Raw genomic sequence first — 20165 nt, 5'->3', positions numbered from 1 at the left:
GAATTGAATTAGGTGGATATAAAACAGGGACTTTATCATATGTACAATATTCAGGAACCAGCCATATACTACGTCTTTATATATCAGTCTGGTGAGCATAATATGCAATCTCAAGGGCAGCACATAATTGTCATAATCTTTCATTAGTCTTAGATCTCATTGATGCATGGGTAATCCATGCTTTGTTTGTTTTATTATAAGAAGGGGTTATGATAAGCACACTAATACCATACTGTTATGTGCCGCACATATGCTGCATGGAAAGTATGTTATTGTGATTAGATAGTTACAAAGAGTACACCCGAATGCATGTCATGCAAACATATTATAAATTTGTTTATAGAAATATGTGTTTTTCATATTCATACATCAAATATGTCATCCAAAATATGAAATTATGTTATTTTAAGATTTAGTCATCCTGAACTAGAAACCCAACACTTATGAAATGGAGTGTTTGGACCTGTGCATTAAGCATTTGTTATATTATATAAGCCTAAGCAACATCGCTATAAGACAGTGGGGATAAAGTATTGTAGTTAATGACTCCTCTTGACACTACCATCAGTTATCATGGATAGTTTGGAGTTCTATACTCGTTTTCATTAGCACAGCAGCTGAAAGGATATGCTGTACTTAAAGTGTAGCTGAACTCAGGATGGATTTAAAAATATGTGCATGCCCTTCTCTAATGCAGGCTTACAAATGTACATAGTAGTGGCCATATAAATAATACACACTTCACATTTTTTCTGATTAATGTGTTATTTCTTGTATTTTGCATTTATTGGACGGATGGATATTGGATCTAAAAAAAACCCTTTCCAAATTAGAGGAAGCAGTAACAGGTCAAGTGATTTGAAAGTGGGCCACAGCTTTCAAATAAAACAATGGGGTTGAACCAAGTGAAATATTTAAGTAGAATCCTCAAGGGAGCCACCTTGAAGTACAAGGTGATAAAATCAAAAAAATTAAAGGAAATATTGAAATAAATAAAACCACTGCTGTCTAACGTAAGATAATGTCAGATCACTGGATTCAAATCCTATTGAGGTGACCTTATGTGCTTTGCCAGCAGATTGAATTTTAATATTTGTTTTTTTTAACAAATAGGCATTTCAAAATTAAATGTAAAAAATACATATTTAAATGTGATGACAAGAGACTAATTAAACACCATGATGAACAATAAAAAAATATATATATCTGAAATATTTACCTAACTGTGAAAATAATGCATCAATCCATGGATAAGCATAGTTTGTACACAGACCTGGCCAGACTTAAATGGTAGTGGGAAGGCGATTTAGTGCCCCAAGTTCATTTACTCTATAATGATAGATTGGGCTGCTATGTCAAGTTCCTATAATGTCTATTGTTATGTCTTTAACTGCACCAAAGTAAAGCACAACCAATTTTTTACAATCTGTATTCTCTTGTACTGTACTGTAAGTCTACTTCTACATCCATCTTTAATGCATGTACTTTATGACCTATAGAACATTGGGTAAAATAAAAAAACAATATATTAATAATAGGTTCTGTTAGTTTTGTTTGGTAAACACACTAGTTTTATATCTCAGTTCATCAAATGAGAGAGCAACAGCTGTTTGAACAAGCACTTGCAAACCAAATTTAGTAACAAGTACACCAAACAATCTGGCTTACCTCCAAATCATTAAAAAATAAGTGTGCATCGGCGAGGTTGAAAATCATTTCTTCCATCCTCAGTCCAAGAGTCACAGCTGTTGGCGAATCCTTTAAAACATGAAGTATTACAAAGTCTCAATGAGATATGTAACATAAAATGATTCACATCGAGGATTTGATCGCAGTTGTCATATTTAGTTGCTTTGAAGCCTGTAAATGTAAAAAAGCTAACAGAGTGTCTCTAAAGATCTTAAAGTCTGTAACACCACTAATCTTGGCTAGCACACTTCCTTCCACTATTTCCATCTGCATTTTGTTTGCTGGCTATATTTAATGTTATAATGTAACTCCATAAAATATAGCAAATGACTCCCTAAATATATTATAACATTTTATATTATAAACAACACCTTCTTACACTTTGTATAAAACAGCAAAATGTCTGTTTTTGAGGGAAGGTCTAATTTAAAGGGTAAGAAAACCAATATACAAAGTTTCCCTAAGGGTTTGCACTTACCTAGATCTTCCAGAAAAAACAACAATTACCCAATTATCTGCAATGAATACATCCTTCCATTGGCTTCTTCACCCAATGTTTGTGCATATGCAGTATGACCCTATAGGGGGACAGTGGATGTATATGGGCCAACCCATCTCATGGCCCCATAAAATCTTTATGGTCTAACTGCAGCCTATCAGGTGAGAAAGCAAGCAGAGCAATGTAAACATTGCCATGGACCCTTAAGCAAGGGTCTAGGTAAGTATAAACTTTAAGGGTAGAGAGTTGGCTATATCTGCTTGGGAGAATGGGGGTTAAAAAACTTTTGTGCAATTTTACCTAGCCTATAGTGGCTCAGATTAAAGAAAACTAAGGGCTAAGGCCTAGGGGTTAGCCTAGTATTTTTTGAATATAATCTAGGGTTTAGGTGTTAAAAGGTGAGCTGTTAAAATGTAAGTTTCCTGATGCCCACCCCAGAATTATCTGGAGTCAATACTGGACTAAACAAACTCATCATGCAGAAGCACAACGCAGCAAATAACTGAAAGAACAACAGCACATGGTCCAGTTTCATCCCAGTGTCTTATTTTGTAACCTTGAGAAGGTGCTGTTATAAATAGCCCATAAAACATAAGTTATACATCTCAGAGGTCAGCACTCCTAAGTTGCAACGTTGGGGCTCTGGGGTAAATTTGCACCAATGCATGGAGCCTTTTTACATGGAAAAATCCAGTTCCATTCACCCAAATAATATACCATTGGGTTCACTAATGACCCATTATTGACCTGTAATTGGCTTAAAACGGCTTCTGTCATCACACAGTGTATATATATATATATATATATATATATATATATATATATATGATCTGTTGGATATTTAAGTAAAATAGATTTAAAGTAAACTATTGAATGGAAGGCAATGGAGAGGAAAGAGTGTTATTTCACTGCTTTAACTTTTACCCTTGCATGCTAATCTATCAGATATCAACAAACAGGACCACAGATGTTCTCATCCATCTTCCAGGGGAATTTCAGTCGAGTTGCCTGGGCTAAAAAAACATTAAAAAATTTTAACTAAAGTTTCTAACACATTTATATGAAGAATCTCAAGGCACGACTTGCCACTATCCTACTACCATTAAGTTAAAAAATTGGAGGAAGCATTTTACATCATGGTATCTTGTAAGAAGTAGAGAAGAACATTTGGGGTATAGTACCAGGCTAAATGAGGCACTTTGGAGGACATAGCAAGCTAATCAACAGCATTAACAAGAGTGATGCCTATAGGATATGCATGCTTTGGTAAAAAGAGGAGATCTCGAATCTTTGGATAAGATCTGTCCATCCTGGCAAAGCTTTCCCAAACTTGCACGTATCAAGAGGATTATATTTTTCAGCCTATATCAACCTAAACCTGAATCATCTATAAACCACAACAATTGTAACCAATCTGAGAATTAAAAAATCCTAATGATACCCCTTTTGTAAACACAATGTTTTACCCATTTTTTTGGATTGAATATAAACCATTTTGTAGGTAAATAGGGGTGGGGAAGGTTTGGAAATTTGAAGAAGTCCTAGCTATTATCCCTCCCTTACAGACCCCATTTGGATTGCCAGTTCATGGGGCAGACAGTTATCAGAGTCCTGAGTTTCTGGACTGATTCCCACAGATTAGGTCAAAGTAAAATTAATTTCACTCATATCTGCCCTTACAGAAAATTCTGAAAATAATATACAGAACTGAATCAACAAGTTCACTTCTTTTAGTGACCAGTTTAAAGGCTTTACAAGTTTAAAGCCCAAATTCCTGCTTTCAAAAGACAATCTAGTGTCGATATCCTATTTTATCCACATCTAAAATACTGCAGATTAGTTTTGACAGAACAGAACTAATGCTGATATCCCTTTTATCCCACTGTAAAACAACTATCAATCCAGAACTCTTCCTAATCCAGGCATGACAGAAAAAACAAAACATGAGGACATTTTACAGGATAAATCTGTGACTATAAATGCACGGCATGCAATCTTTGGGTATAATGTCCATTAACTACTTTTCTAATATATATAGTTTCTATTTACTTTTAAATTTACTATTAATATATGTGTATATAATGTACTAATAGCACAACAGAATATTATGCAGTCATATATATCACTAACTGTCCCTAAGAGGAGCTCACAATCCAATATCCTCAACATTGTGTGGGGCCCTCTTTGGAAAAAAAATAATGACATTTCTAATATGCTTTTAGGATAAGGGATGAAACCCATGCAACCATGGGGAGAACATTCAAACTCCATGTATCTCACACAAATATTAAAAATAATATTTAACATATGTAAGTGCTACACAATTCTAATTTGGTGTTAATAAAAAATATCTTTTTATTGTAATATATACTCAGCTATGATTTTCAAAAACTGAAAACATTTTTACATTACTGGAACTTGGGTATATTATTCTTTGATTTTGTTGGATAGTAATTAATATATAATTACTCCCTTTATTTAATGCACTAGTGATGGCTGTGTTGTACTGCTAGTATAGATTCTTTATAGTGACAACAGTGGACAATTTCTGTGCATTGTTTCCAATGAAATCTGTCAAGGTGACAACACAAGAGCACCATTGGGGATCAGGGACAGAGAGCTGTCACCCTGTAAAAAAGAATAAACAAGGTCCTTTGTCATAACGCAGAAACGTGGTAGGACTACTTTTTAATTTACAGAGTGAATCTGGTTGTCTTGGAAACCCCTGTTTGGAGTGAACAGTCAGAATGTCTAGTTTGTGCAAATTTGTTAGAACTTTCAGTTCATTTATCTATATCTTGGCCTGTAAAAAAATAACAGTATTATAACATAATAAAAAAACAATAATTAACTGATATAACTATAAATAAATATATATTTTACAAACTTTTAAAATATCATTTATTGATTTATGTTTTTAGGGTGTTTAGTTTTTAGGTATTTTATGCTAACATACATTATTGTATCTTATATTTAATAATCTACACTTTATATTATGTATAAGGAATGGTAAATATTTCCTTCAAAAGTGAGCATTAGATTGGTTTATATACTTGGAGACAAATTCAGTAGACTAAAGGATGTTTTTGTAATGTTATTTGCTTGATATAACGTAAAAAATGTTCTAAAAAGTCCCATTAACTAGATGACCAAACATAAATTTTCATTTTGGAAAAGCGATCTATGGTGTAAAAAACCATCCACAGTTCAAAAGGTTTAGCTCACCACATGCACTGTATATGACATAATCTAATTTTGGGATTTTCCTAACTGTCTTTCATGTTTATTTTCCATTTTAACTTTTATTTCAATTCTTAAAAAAGTTAAAATGGATTAAAGTCTTATCTTATTTTTTCCTTTACCTCAATGTCTTGCAGCATAGTGTTATTTAAAATGTGAACCTCTCAATCGTTCCAAACTTTTATAAAAGTCCTGCCAAACAACAGGCACCACACAGTGTTCTCTATTACCTTTATGATCCTATGTTAAGCCTAAACCCTCTTATAATCTTTCTTAGGGGCAAGTATGGGCACTCCTAATGGACAGAGGGATTATAAAAGGGTCAAGCTCAGAGAAGTAGATAAATAAAACCAACCTAAAAGGGAATATAAAGTAATGTTTTCTGGTTAATAAAGCGACAGCAAACATAACCAACTGTACTGGAAAAACATTTTTGGAGCTAGAGAATCCTAGGTGATTGTATTTTAAAATCAAACGTATTTTAACTCTAGCAACCTAAACAAAGCACAAAAGGAGGTAAGAGTTAAATTATACAAAGGGGAACTAAGCAACAACAGCAGGTGCCAGAGTGCTGCAAGCCTCCTGGAGGAGTGTCCCTAGAGCACTGATGGCCATCATTCCAGGAACATACCACATTAACCATGCCAAGAGCAGTGCTTCCAGGCATTCCATCATAGCATAGATGTCACCGGATAAAGTATCATTTGTAACGTTTGTCAAAGGCTGCCAGGGTTTTTCTAGCAGGGTTATCAGGACACTAACATTGAAATAGAAATAAAACAGATTGTGACTTTTGGGTACGGACGTAACAGTAAAATCACATGTGCAGTAGGCTTTGCTGGGTTAAAGTACACCATGTTCACTTTACCTTAAACAGTAAAGTGCCGAATGTCTCTGTGTTGCTGCACACAGCTTGTACGCAGTTTTTGTAAACATGAAATATTGTGAACTATGTACTCTAATTGTATTATTGCCCCAAAAAGTTGCAAGCTAACCAATGGTTTATGTTTGCTAATAATAAAATAAATACAATAAAACTGATTTATTTTCTCAAAGATCAGTGTTTGTTTTAAAGAGACTTTGTGGCCAACAGCGCTAGACAAAGGTTCGTTGTGATTTTCAACACTATTGTTTCATTGATTTAGTGTCAGTAGTTTTTTGGTAAATGTATTATTTTTGTATTTTTGATTTTTTTTTATAAAATATAAGAATTACATATATAAAATATAAGACAACAGGATAAATGTATTTTTAATGTTAACTTCTACTTCTTATGGTATTTTCTATCATGAATATTATTATTTTCATATAAATTTTCTGATATTCTCAATAGCAACCCTCACAACAAACACCATCAGAAGGTTATTGTATATTGTATTTGAAGAAAAGATGACCTATTTTATTATTCTGTGTAATTATTTTTTTTTTTAAATACTGATACGTTTGATAATTTTATGAATAATGTAAGATATTCCCTTGTTTATGGCTTAGCCATAGTGTTTTTTTTTATGACGATGGTGAAAGTTCTACAGCAGTAAAGCTGTGATGTGTTCAGGACTGCAAGAGTTTTCCTATTAGTACAATCATGGTTTCGCTGTAATGTTCCTAGTAAAGCTGTCCTTTATAAAAGACCACAGTGTTTCCACTCCTGCCTACTTTGACCCATGTCAGTTTTTTTTCTAGGTGAGCATGTATCAGATCATAGCTTTAAAAATTGCTTCATTTGAACAGTTTATGCAAACCTATGATGTTCAACATAAAGGGGGGGCAGAATTAAATAATCAGTTGAATACAAAGCAAAGTGGTTTAGACCTATATACCGCCTGGTGGCCTAGGACCACCAGGATAGCAGCTCATTGGCCAAAGATTGTGCTCCACAAGCAGCTGCAACCACCTGCCCTAACCAGAATTATGAAATAAATCCAAACTAAATACAAGACTGCATGGCCATTAACTACTTTAAAAGAGGAAGATCAGATCAAGATTCAAAGACTCGGGTGAACAAGTCATAGAACTTCTGAATGATTGGTCCCTGATCTTACCAGGTGCAAACTGAAGATTTAGGTTTGTATGGCTGGTCAAAACAGAAAAAAAACACAGATTTTAAATGAAGCCGTGAAGGACTAATGAATTCTACAACCCACAATGAAGTGACAACAGCATAAAAAATTCAAAATCTGGTCCAGCATAAACCTCAACATTCTGATTGATCTTATGAATACTAATTATGTTTTTGGTTCATGCATTTGCAGTCTTCTTTGAAATGGATAGAGATTTCCTTCCTTAGTCACATCACTACTTCCTAATAAATACCGTAGGGAGATCACAAGGTAAAAATAATGGAAAAAAGCCACCTCATCTGAAGACCAATAAGCTACAAAATAATACCATTTTTGTCTTTGGCTTTAGAAAAGTTTTTGCTTTTGTCATATGTTTCATACACATTTTGACACAGTATGCATGTCCCCTGTTTTCATATGTCCACAAGAAAACATATAACAGATTCCTTTTTTTATCATAGCAGATCCAAGTGCACTGACCATGTGAATTGATTTAATCAAACAGTAATTACCAGATGTCTTTTTTCTTATTTCACACTAATAAAGTGAAATCTAATTGTAGGGGTTTCTATGGCACAGTGTAACATATATTTACTTCACACTATTAATATTTAGGTTTCAATTACAGCTCTTACTAAAATAATACCAATAATCATTTTCCAAATAAAGCATGAACAAAATGAATGTTGCTAATATTTACCAAAACTGAGTGAACATTTGTTTAAATTGTTTATTCTTCACCTAAAGTGTTGGAAAGTGTATGCAAAGCCAAGAGCACCTTTTTAACTTTACTACTGTTCAGGGGACCACTGTCCCTAATACAAAAAAACAAACTCTAAATCCTGAGTTGTCACAGAGACAGGTGATTTTTTTTCTATGGATGACTCGGTTTTGGTGACAGCTGTCAAAAGTATTCCTTTGAATAGGAGAGATGTCTTTTTTTCTTACTGTGTCTGTTGGACATGCTATAAAAGGAAATATCCCTAATAGGACACAGAAAACTAAGCATAGCAAACAATATGGCTTCATGTACACTTTTGCATGTAAACTGGCTGTACACACAGGTCTATAGTCGGTATATTTTTTTTCAGTTAGATTGCACAGTTTTACATTTTATTTTACACAGTATTATTAGGAAAGCATGCTGAGAGTTGTCTGAAATGGGAGGCATTCATAATAAATAATATTATAGAGTATATATATTCAAATATATTCTCACCTTGCCATACTTCTGTGCAAATGTTCCAGTGAGTAAAGAATGAAAAATGATGATTGTTTCATCCAGGTCCCAAACGAAAACTCTCTGAAAAACAAAGAGACAGGTTAAGCCAAACCAACAATAAGCAATGCAGTGGTACGTCATGACTTCCCTGTTTGTATTATATCATTAAACACCCATTCTGAGTACAAAGTGAATGCAGAAACAACAACAATATGCTTGATGCTTCAAAGCTTTGATGTTACTTACTCCAAATTGGTTCCATGATCTGATTTTGGCAGAGGAGTTTCAGAACCACACATTCCAGTGTTAAACGTTTTACTGCATGTCCAAAGTAACAGTCACTTAATAAGTATTACTTCCCACTTTTTCATATAAAGGAAATGTTTTGTTTTTTTATTGCTGTGTGCGAGCATTGGCAGGTTCCTTCTCATTTCCTTACAAACTTAAAGAATGTTTTCACTGGAGATGCAGTTTATAATTAAAGTAACCCCTAAACCTAGCCATAAACTAAACCCATAAATACCACTCTTAACCCACACCTAATGTTTAAAACATACCGAAACATTGATTAAAAAGCTACATTTTCATAATGATAAATACACTAAGTGCAATATCAGACAATTTATTAAGGAGAGAAAACTGTCCACTTAGCAAAGTGATTTTTCTCTTAGCTTAGAATATAAATTGAACTTCTGTTAACTTTACTATCCAGTCGTGTGCAAGTGAAATTCCTGTTTTTTTTATTTATTTTTATTTTTTATTGCATATTATTGAATACTCAATGTGAAACTATCATTTATTAAATAAGCTGTACACTTCACTTAGCAAACATGTGTCATTTTTCATTAAGCCTACAGAAGATGGACGTTCCTAAGAAACTTACTGTTGAGGTTTACTGACTGTCTACGAATGCATCTGCTTTTGTACATAGACCATGTTGGGTTCCAATACTATTTTAGGGTACACAGTGTTAAAAATAGTGTTTGCTTTAGCACATAACTACCTCAAGTGTCCCACTTTGGTCACTTGAAATGCCAGGATATATGACATTTGTTGGCTGAGATATACATTTCATCTGGTTGAGAGTTTTCCTTTTAAGTGGTTAAACCTTTTTAAATATCTGATTCATGTATTGGTGTGAAACACAATAAGCCTGACAAACAAAGGTGTCTGAACAAGGCATTCAGAAGACCTAGTACAAATGATAAAAGGGTAAACTGAGCAAAGAACTGGAAATAAGTAAAATATTTGAAAAATTTCCAATAGGTGTGAGTTGAGCTCAAGTTTTTCCAAATTTGCAAACCTACATAGTTTCTGAGCCGGAAGTCAATAGTAATTATTATTATTATTTTTCAAATTATTAAGTAAAAAAGAGCAAAGGATGATGCAAAGTTGTGTAGAATGGTTTGGAAAGCTCTTGGCGGCTCTGCTTGATGAGTGGCACTGGCAATTATGTTAAGGGTGCCAAGACAACAGCAGAAGCCAAAAAAGCCAGAAATAGCCTTTGGTTCCTTTATCTCAGAAGCTCTTTAAAAAGCTTTAAAAGTAAAAGTGAAATCCAGGCATATTTAGAGATCATAGCTGTGTAAGGAACTTTACTTGATGTTGCTATACTTATCTAGATCTCAATACATTTGTTCTGCATGTGAAAATTCATTTAGTCTAGTGAATAAGATAAAGCTCCGCTGGTTTTACCCATCTAATCATGTGCAAGTAAAAATCCTTTTGTTTTACTCTTCCTTGCAGGTGATTGGGTTTTCTTTGTATAGTAAATTTCCAGCACATTCAACTAACAGAATAATATTTTACTGAAAAGCCTAAACGTCTTTAGTAAAAAAACCTAGCATGTATCTCTCTGTATACAGCTAATAACCAAAAATTTTTGTAAATCTTTTTCAAGCTTCTGTATTTCTGAATAAGTGGTCGATCATTACAATACGTCATCACAATCTGCCTAAAATAAAGATATGAAAACCAGTGCTTGTCTTTGGTAACTGATAGATTCCTTTTGCATTCATAATTTCCAGTAAATGTGTCCTGCAGCTGCTAGTCTGATTTACATAGGACTGGAAGAAAAAAAGTGTATCTCTTGGCAAAATCAAGATCCAATGAAGATCAAAATGAAGATCACATCACAGTTTAGCAACACTTTTTAGAAAATATAGATTCTGTCTTTGTCTGAAATCCTTATTTCACATTTGATTCACTTTCCTATTCACAAATTGAATAGCCATGTTTTTAGCTTTCATTAAACAAGCAGAGAATGGCTTTGGTTAGTTTTCTCTAATGGATGTGTGGATGTGTGTCATATTATGCTTTTTGGCAACCCTTTCCTTCCAAGTGTAATAACAGTAAGATCACACAGCTGTATGGGATACAGAACTTAGCTCCTGTTCACTTTTTTTATATTGTTCCCAGAAAGACTTTCTAATAGATGTGTACTTTAAAGAGTCTACTAATGGCAACAATCAAAATTAGACCTCCCTACTATACAACTTGTACACTAATATAATAATATAATTATTATAACAATAAACAGTCATTTATACGCTTTGTAATACGTTTACACAATTTAGTTAGGCCAGGCGAATTTCAATTCCATTTATGAGGTTACTATATTTTGCAATTTAACATAAACTGTCACTAATAAAATATAGAGGCTACCACTGCTGATCTTTTTGAAATGCTACTTGCTAGGCTGTCAAGCTGACCCTTTTGCTGGAGCCTTTTCTGAGTCATTGATTTGAAAAAAGTGTACAAATGAAGTGAAAACTCCTAGCCGGCATACTTGTTGTCCAAGTTAATGACTCAGAAAGTACTGGACACAGATGGAGCATAACAACCGGTCAGCATATTTCTTTCATTAAATATTCCCGTTAAATTTGAACTGGCAAAGAGATTAAAATATACATGGGAGTTGTTTTACCTGCCAAAGAATTTGTATTTTTGTCCATCTGTTTCTTTAGATTTACACTACTTCCTCCAACAACACAACCCTGTCTGGCAGGTCAGGAGGCATGATGTGTCTCTACTGCAGTTAAGTAACACTTAACAGGTCTCCTCCCTACCACATGTTTATGACTGGCAGTGAATGGAGAAGCAGCACACTGATGAGCTCATCTTTCAAGGAAATGTGAAGCAAATACCAAGTCAAATTCAGATATGTTCACTGAAGGCATTTAAATGCAAACAATACATAAATACAATTACAATACATTTAAAGATGTATTAATGTATTCGTTTGTGTGTTGTAATTATGCCTGGCTTTAAAGGAAACCGTTTTGCAAATATGACTCCAGAACTCTCATTAGGTAGATACTCCACTTAAGTACCTATCACACTAATTTCCAATAGTTCAATAATCTAGACATCCACAACTTACAATATCCTTGTCCACATTGTAGATAAACAATAAACAGCTACACCATTTCTAGTAAAGATTGGTGCTTTACCTGAAAGGTGGCCATCTAAATCTGACCTTATGCTGGTTTCTTCAATGCTCCCTCAATTTGGGGGTTATTTACTTAAGTTATTGAAGTTATCCTGCGTTTATTTCATTGAAATGTTCCACTCGAAAGAAAAACCCCAATGGATAATAAAAGAGGAGTAGACTCCTATTTGCCCAGTCTGTGGTTACATATAGGCCCTGATTTATTAAATCACTCCAAGGCTGGAGAAAATTCACTTTCATCAGTGAAGCTGCGTGATCCAGCAAACCTGGGATGGATTTCCTGAAACTCATTAGCTGTTTGTTAGCAAATGTTTTCAATTCTGGACCAGATCCATTCCAGATTTGCTGGGTCACCTAGCTTCACCGAGAAAAGTGTATTCTCTCCAGCCTTGGAGAGCTTTCATAAATTAGGGCCATAGTATATCTGTAGGAGGAAGAGAATAAGGGAGGGAGGGAAAGCCAGGTTTTTGAAGGGCAACCAGAGATACATTTAAAAACACAAAATGCTATTGTTCAAACAACATAATTTCAAAGATTGAGAGCTGTGTCTCTATAAATGAATCCTAGGCTAACATATAACCACTAGAATAAAATAAAAAAGCAAAAAATAGCAATATGATGTGGTATCATACTGGGTTAGCGGTGGTGGTAAGGTGTCCCACCCGACACGTTTCGCCCAAACCGGGCTTCCTCAGGGCTAAGTGGAGACTCCTATTTATTTTAAACTTGTTTATTTCAAACATTGATTTACACATAGACATTGCAGTCATTATTATGTTTTGTTCCTAGGATTACCTACAACCCAGTGTGAACAAGGTTATTATGGGTTATAAATATTTTGTCATTTTAATGTTACTATATGAAAGCTTTCTGGGCAAAAAGTGTTTTAACTCTCCACTTTGATTAAAAAAGATGTTGAGTTAAAAAAATTCCTGGATTAAAAAAAATGTAATGTTTTCTGTTCAGATTTAAGGAATAGAAACTTCCCATAAATGGGATCTAGTATCTGAAATTCATATATCTCCTCAGTAATTCATCACTTTGTATATAAATCTAACAACTGGGTTGTCCTCTAGTAAATTATCTCAGGTTTATTTAATTAATTGGAAAATGATTCTCTCAGTAAATTACCACATTTAAAAAAAAAAGTCAAGACAAATAATTGAACTATATATTATAGTATATTAAAAAATGAAAAAGAAAACAGCTGGGTAAACCAGAGCGGGCAGAAAAATGGAGGATGATCTCTCTATCTCATTGATGATCTCTCCTTATGTTAGTTACTTGAAGATCATGCTAATTCATTGGCTTCAGTAGTATAAGTCACTGACCTACAACAAGTATGTAGATTTTTGATTTCAGATTTTGATTTGGCTTTTATTTGTTTATTATTTAATAAAAAAAACGATTTTTTATTAAGAAGGTCAACAATGGTAACCTTCTTATATCACTCATAAAGGTTTCTTTTAGGTGTAGCATTATAAAACATTTTAGCTATCACTTCCTTAAGGAGACATGCAGTATTTGACATACATATTCATTTAAATTTCTAGCAAAGCAATATTTTTTTTAAATATTCATAGGCCTAAAATAAATATACAAAAAGGACAATCTCTTCATTCAGCTGATTATTATATTATCAATGCATACCATAAATAACTGAGACATTTTTTCAAAATATTCCATGTTCAAGTATAAACACTCAAGTCATTTTGGCATTTTTGGAACAGCTCTTAAACCTTAACACCAAACTACTCAATTGCACGTGTAAATCCATATTCAATAGACCCTGGGAAAAAAGCCAGTTGTGAGTCTTCATAGCTGAAAATAAACTGAAATTTTTTAAATGTTGGCTACAACAGTCTATAAAAATAAATAGTTTACATTTAAAAAATAAGCTAGCCATTATTCTTGAGCCAAGGAGCAAATATACAGGAATACAGGCTAAAATAACTAATCAGGGACAGTTGCTTGACAGGCTTTTGTACACACCTCTGTTCAAACAGAACAGCTAGCTGTAGCTTCACCGGGGACATTCCAGTGCGCTAATAAATGAGTTCTTACCTCCAAATCGCTGTCAGGAGGGGGTGAAGGATTATTTTTTCTGCCTCTTCCTCGTGACTTTGACCCAGCACTTCTACACGTCCTGTCGTCAAGGTCTTTGATAGGTGTTGAGGGACTCTGTACTGTGTCAAAATCCCCTAAAAATACAAGCACATATTGGAAAAAAAACTTAATATACTGGCTGTTACGGGCTAAATCTCTACAACACCAGTGGTAAGTCATCATGTTTAACTTCAACATTATAAATCTTGGTCGGGCTGTTAGTATTCAAGTTTATATTAAATAGGCGTTATTAAATTGGTTTGAGTTTAGTATGTTATGGTTAACAGTGGCTGATGTCTGCAAATTTTTGCAAGAGCAATTTTTTATTGTTTTAGCAATCAAACCCTTTAAAATTAGGAGTATCTATTTTACATTTGCAATAGTCTATTCCATAGTATAGTCAATGAAGAGATTCTTCATTTTATTTTTTTATTTTATTACTTAGATTTTTTCTTTTTTTACTAAAAAATCAAAGATTTGGGTTTTAAATTTATGTATGCTGAAACTTTTTTAGACACCTGACATCAAAGGTGTACCCAAGATTTCATACATATGGGGGGCTAAGGCAGTACCTAATGACTACAGAGAATTTCTTTGCCTTTGGATATGAAAAGCTATAATAAACAAAGCAACTTGCTACATGCAAGTCTTTAGAAAAATGTTGACATATACCATAGCATAATATCGGCTAAACAGAGCTATGGTTGGTGTGGTCATATCAAAATGCTTTTTTCCAACGCGTTTTTCCATTTGGCTTCCTCAGGGGATTCAGAGAAACCAGTTTCTTGTAGGTGAAAAGTTGATTGGTGAGATGATGGCTCAAAAAGAAGAGATAATTATCACTTCAAATGGATGTGTGTGAAATAGCAGGGGATATATAGTGTGCTTCAAACGTCAGTGGTATATTATTGAAGGCTTAGTAATGATAACAAAGGCAGGATATCTATAGACAACTATGTATGTGTATGCTTGTATGAGCTCCAGCAAATGCATGTGCTGTACGATGCAGAGCTAATACAAAACATCCCCAGGAGCCAGCATTTTTTTTTGACAAAAGAGACATTGGATGTCTTTTTTGTCAATTAGTTCTACATACTGATGACTTTTTTTTTTTTTTTGAGTTTAGCACCTCTTTAAACATAAAATAGTTCAGCAAAAACTATGGTACACAAAACCTTTCTTATAACACTATTCTATATAAATTGTATAAATGTTTTAATATATTCTTTTCTTTTACACAAAAATAAAGCCAAACTAAGTTTAAAACAGACAGGTCCAGCTATTGTTTGGATGAGGTCATAACAATGTGTATCTGACATATACTGTAAATCATTGCAGCTTGCACCTTTAAATATTTAGCTTCTTTCATATCTCACTTTATGTATGTGACATCCACAACCGCAGTTGGCTGATTATAAGTGTATATAGATGTGGGCGTGAAAACATGAACATTTGGGTTATACATCTGTGTGTTCTTTTGATATTAGGCAAAAAGCATGGCTTTGAATTTCAGTCCATTTCTTTTCCCTCCTTAAAACAGATGACATTCACTTTGTGCTATACACTTAATAAAATCAACTTCAACTGATTGCATTACACTGTATCTAATGTCAATTCTAGCACCTAGAAAAATAAATAATATATTTTTGTAATGTAATATGTATTGAAAGATAAGCTGTAACAATAGGGCGTCTGACGACGGGCTTTGAGCTTGTGATGATGCTATTAGATTGACATTAGTCTGGGACCCATCAAACATCATTCAGAATTCACTGACAGATAAATTTGACTCACATTAGACCTGCTATAGGCAGTTTATACAAACCCACAGGCTTGTGTAGAAATGCAAAACCCACTTAAAGCAAACAAGTACCCATCAACACAGGTCCTTAAAGATGATCTTTTGTTCTAACTGAATCACAAGATATTCATTTAGGGTGAGTAGCTTCTAATAACACCAAATACATACAAAAAATAGATTTTTAAAATCTTCAGGTAGACTTTGAAAATCAAACACTAAATGGTAAGCAAAAGAAATGGATGCTTTGCGTGCGTTAGTAAAAGAGAATGCAAAAAGAGAAATACCTGCAATCTAAGCTGCTGAATTAGCTCAAGATAATGGTAGGGTACGTGAGGGGGGGCAATTTGGCATTATTTCCTTTGGCAATTTTTTTAGTAGATGAAACATATTTATCATCATTTATATAGGACCAAAAGCATTGGAGAAAAAAAAAACATTTATTTTAGGCACACTGCAGATTATTTGGCGATTTTAACACTTGTACTTGTGTGCACATGATAAATGCCAGGATGTTTGACTTTCTGCATAGGATTTATTCCCAAGTAAAAGTTAATAAGCTCTAAACAATTTTTTTAATGTATATAAATATATATAAAAAAATATATAAAACAACTTCAATACAATTTTTAAATAAAGATGAATTGAATGCTCTGTTTTAAAGGTGTCTTCCATGACTTGGCTGTGTGTATATATATATATATATATATATATATATATATATTATATATATATATATATATATAAATGTATGAATAATAAAAGACAAAACAAAAACTATTATATATTTTTTTGTTTGTTTTGTTTTTATCTTTAATAAATGGCATCTCTTATAGGCTGAGGGAGTGATTATCCCACTCAGTATATATCATGAATTATGAATGAGAAAGTACCAATGTTACACCCATAATAACTAACCCTGCCATAATATTATCTAAAATAAAGGGCACTTTAATACATTCTGTAGTATTTTGCTAAGTTTTAGTTATATGGTATACTAAATCATTCCTAACTATAAAGTCCCAATTTTTCACATAGCTGCACATGACCACTTTACAAATAACATTTTACATGAATGTTTCTGTGTGCTTATCAAAATACACCAGACATTACACCCTGCAAATGTACATTTACTGTACCCTAGGAATAATTTATAGGACCCCATTATTTATACATGTTTTTTTCCCATAACAAACTGAAGTTCTGGGCCTGTTCTGCTGTACAGTACAGTTTTACAACAGCACCGTGGACTTTAAATGTGCCTTTAGTGAGTTTGAGGGAAACACTGCACAGCATCCTATTTAAACACAAACATGACGTTGTTTCATGCAAACACCAATTTCACTTTTTAAATGGCATGTGGGAAAAATTAGAAAATCCTTACTCATATATAAGAGTACAAAAGAACCAGAAGCTATGCATTCATATGTATATTTAATGGGTTTTTGTTCAGAAAGCACATACCCACCGAGTTCAGAAATTTACAATAACCTTTGTGTTTTTCTGAATGGCAGAATCCCCTATTTGTGCATTCCCCAGCTGTCTATAAATCTATTTCCTCTCCTATAATCAAGACTCTGAGATTTTTACAGTCCCTTTGACCACTTCTGGCATCATTTTTTTTTATAGTTTTCAAACTTATACTGATCACACTTTACCACATCTGCTTCTTGGGCTGTTGGAAAAAAATCAAATTGTTACAAGCCAAAAGGGCATTATAGCACAGGCAGCTGTTCTGTACCATTTCTGTTGTGATACTGCTTAGCAAAGCATTGCAGACCACTGGATTTAACAAAACCTTCCCAGGAAAATGAAGTAAAAAATTATTTATGCAGGCAGAAACATTTTGAAGCAAAAGCCCAACAAGGAAAAAACATTTTGCACATGTTTTACTTGCAAAGGAAATTGTACTCTGGGGTGATAGAATCCTAAAAATAATGCAGTCAAAGTAGCCAGAACAAGCAGCATTGTAAGAAAAAAAATAATATATCGTCTATAATGCTATATAGCTTTATATTAATTCAAATTGTTAGCTAAACAAACGTAAACTAACCTAAGAGATTTTATACACAGGCAATGGAAACATTGTATCCAGCACCTGTTCCTGTGGTCCAGTATTGTAATGATCTTTCAGCACTCATCCAGCTAGGGGACCTGCATGAGGAACTCATTCTCGCATAGCACCTACATACCACGTTGTTCACTCCTAAGGAGAAACTGATGAACCACTGGGCATTTGTAATGAGCTATTTAGCTAGTGCACTTCTTCTGGCTTGGCATTGCTTGACAGGTGCCAGAACTGTGTGCCAAGTAACCCATTTTGACATGTGTCTAAGATGCTAATTAAGTCCCCTAAAGCAGACAGAAATATGACATGGAGTCAAAAAGCTATTAAAGAATATCACTACAAAAATATATTATTCTATTAACACTCCATTTAAATTGGTAATGTATGATTAATATTGTGCTATAGACAACAGCACCAAACTTATTACTATACCAACACTAGAATAAAAAAAATAAAAAAATTAACATGTAAATGCCAAGAATTATGCTTTCCTTTTAGGAAGGTGTCCCCAGATTGTTCTGTGGGTACTGGGTAATGGGCATCCAATAGCTATGCATATCTTTATGTCATAGAATATCTCTGGGTGTACTTGTGAGATTGGACTGACAAGCAACTATATACTCAATTAAAAATATTCACAGTTACAGTATAATATGATTCAACATGTGATTGAGTTTGACGTGAAGAACTTTGACTTGATCCATGAAGCAATTTCCCTCTTCTCATAGCTCTCCTTTTTTCTATTTATCTTGATCTCATCACCAGAAAACCTTTTCCCTCCTTATGCAGCATATATTTTATGTACACTATGTTTACATTGGGCAATACCTATAAAACAAGCAATCTGATGTTCTCTCAAACATTCCCTGAATCAAAAAAGCCATTAACACAAGGACCTTTAGGATTCCCACAAGGGAATGTTTGAGGGAATGTCTGATTTCCTGTTTTATAAATAGAGCCTATTTCCTTACTCTTCACTAAAGCATGAGTGCTGCAAATATAAAACAGCAGAGCACAAGGTGACATGCAACCATGTGAATGCCCACACCGATTGGTATTTGTACCAATGTATTTGGTAGAATACATTTCTACAATCAAACCGCCTCTTGCTTGAATGATCACTGCTACAATCAAATGCAGTGATCAGTTCACCAATAATGATCCTTAATATCAGCACCTTTTAACTAATTCCTCTTTTACTCAGCACAGTGGCTCAGTGGTTAGCACTCTGTCCTTTGCAGTGCTAGGTCCCAGGTTCGAATCTCGGCCAGGACACTGCATAGACTTTGCAGGTTCTCTTCGTGTTTGCAAAGAATTCTTCTGGGTACTCCGGTTTCCTCCCACATGCAGCTTGCTCCAGAAGTTAATGAATGTCTTGGCACCATAAAGTTTTCTTTTTTTTTTTGCTTTGTTTTTTTGCTTTGTTTGTGATTAACTCACAGTGATGGACTGTATAAAGCGCTGCGTAATATGTCAGTGCTATATAAGTAATGTATAATAATAATACTCAACTAAGCTTAAATGTTTTTCTTTTTTTTAACATTTTTGTTTTCTATTAAATTTTGTTTTTAATATATTTTTTTACATGGTTGTAACCTTTGATTAGTTTTATTAGAACTTGCAATTCTCACTTTTTGTGAATAATTTGTAGTTATTTAGTTTTGCATTACAAGGAAAATAATATATTAATAATAATATAATAATAAATAAAAAACTTATTTTGCAAATTTGCCATGCTTTGTACTAGAAACATAACTTTTAAAAAATATAAATTATAGATTTTTTTTAATTTATAGTAAACCTTTTTTCTTAAAACAAGTCATCTTTTTCTGTTTTTAATGTCTTTCTGTCTATGGTTTACTTGAAAAACATTTTGTTGAAAATTTTGAAAACAACAAAACAATATTGTCCACGGAAAGCATAGTATGTCCACTAAATATTGTATGTAGTATTTTATTATCCTAAATAAGTTATTAACAAATACAAAAGCAGACGTATAAAATTTGCTCTATTCCTAAAATGGTATAAACTG

The 20165-nt window shown here is 33.5% G+C and overlaps 1 protein-coding gene across 1 annotated transcript in view; it reads right to left on the bottom strand.

Annotated features, from left to right (window-relative positions):
* EYA4 (EYA transcriptional coactivator and phosphatase 4) overlaps nt 1–20165 on the bottom strand; it is a 101506-nt gene that overhangs the window by 6492 nt on the left and 74849 nt on the right. Inside the window, exons 11-13 of the mRNA XM_072410224.1 lie at nt 14226–14362; nt 8708–8791; nt 1669–1758 (exon numbers count right to left, since the gene is read on the bottom strand). Of these exons, the coding sequence (XP_072266325.1) occupies nt 1669–1758; nt 8708–8791; nt 14226–14362 (311 nt within the window). The remainder of the gene's footprint in view (nt 1–1668; nt 1759–8707; nt 8792–14225; nt 14363–20165) is intronic.

Source organism: Pyxicephalus adspersus, chromosome 4 (genome assembly GCF_032062135.1).
Source record: "Pyxicephalus adspersus chromosome 4, UCB_Pads_2.0, whole genome shotgun sequence".
In the NCBI taxonomy this organism is placed as follows: Eukaryota; Metazoa; Chordata; class Amphibia; order Anura; family Pyxicephalidae; genus Pyxicephalus; species Pyxicephalus adspersus.
The sequence above is the reverse complement of the archived record's forward strand: the minus strand, read 5'-3'. Positions and strand labels throughout refer to the sequence as shown.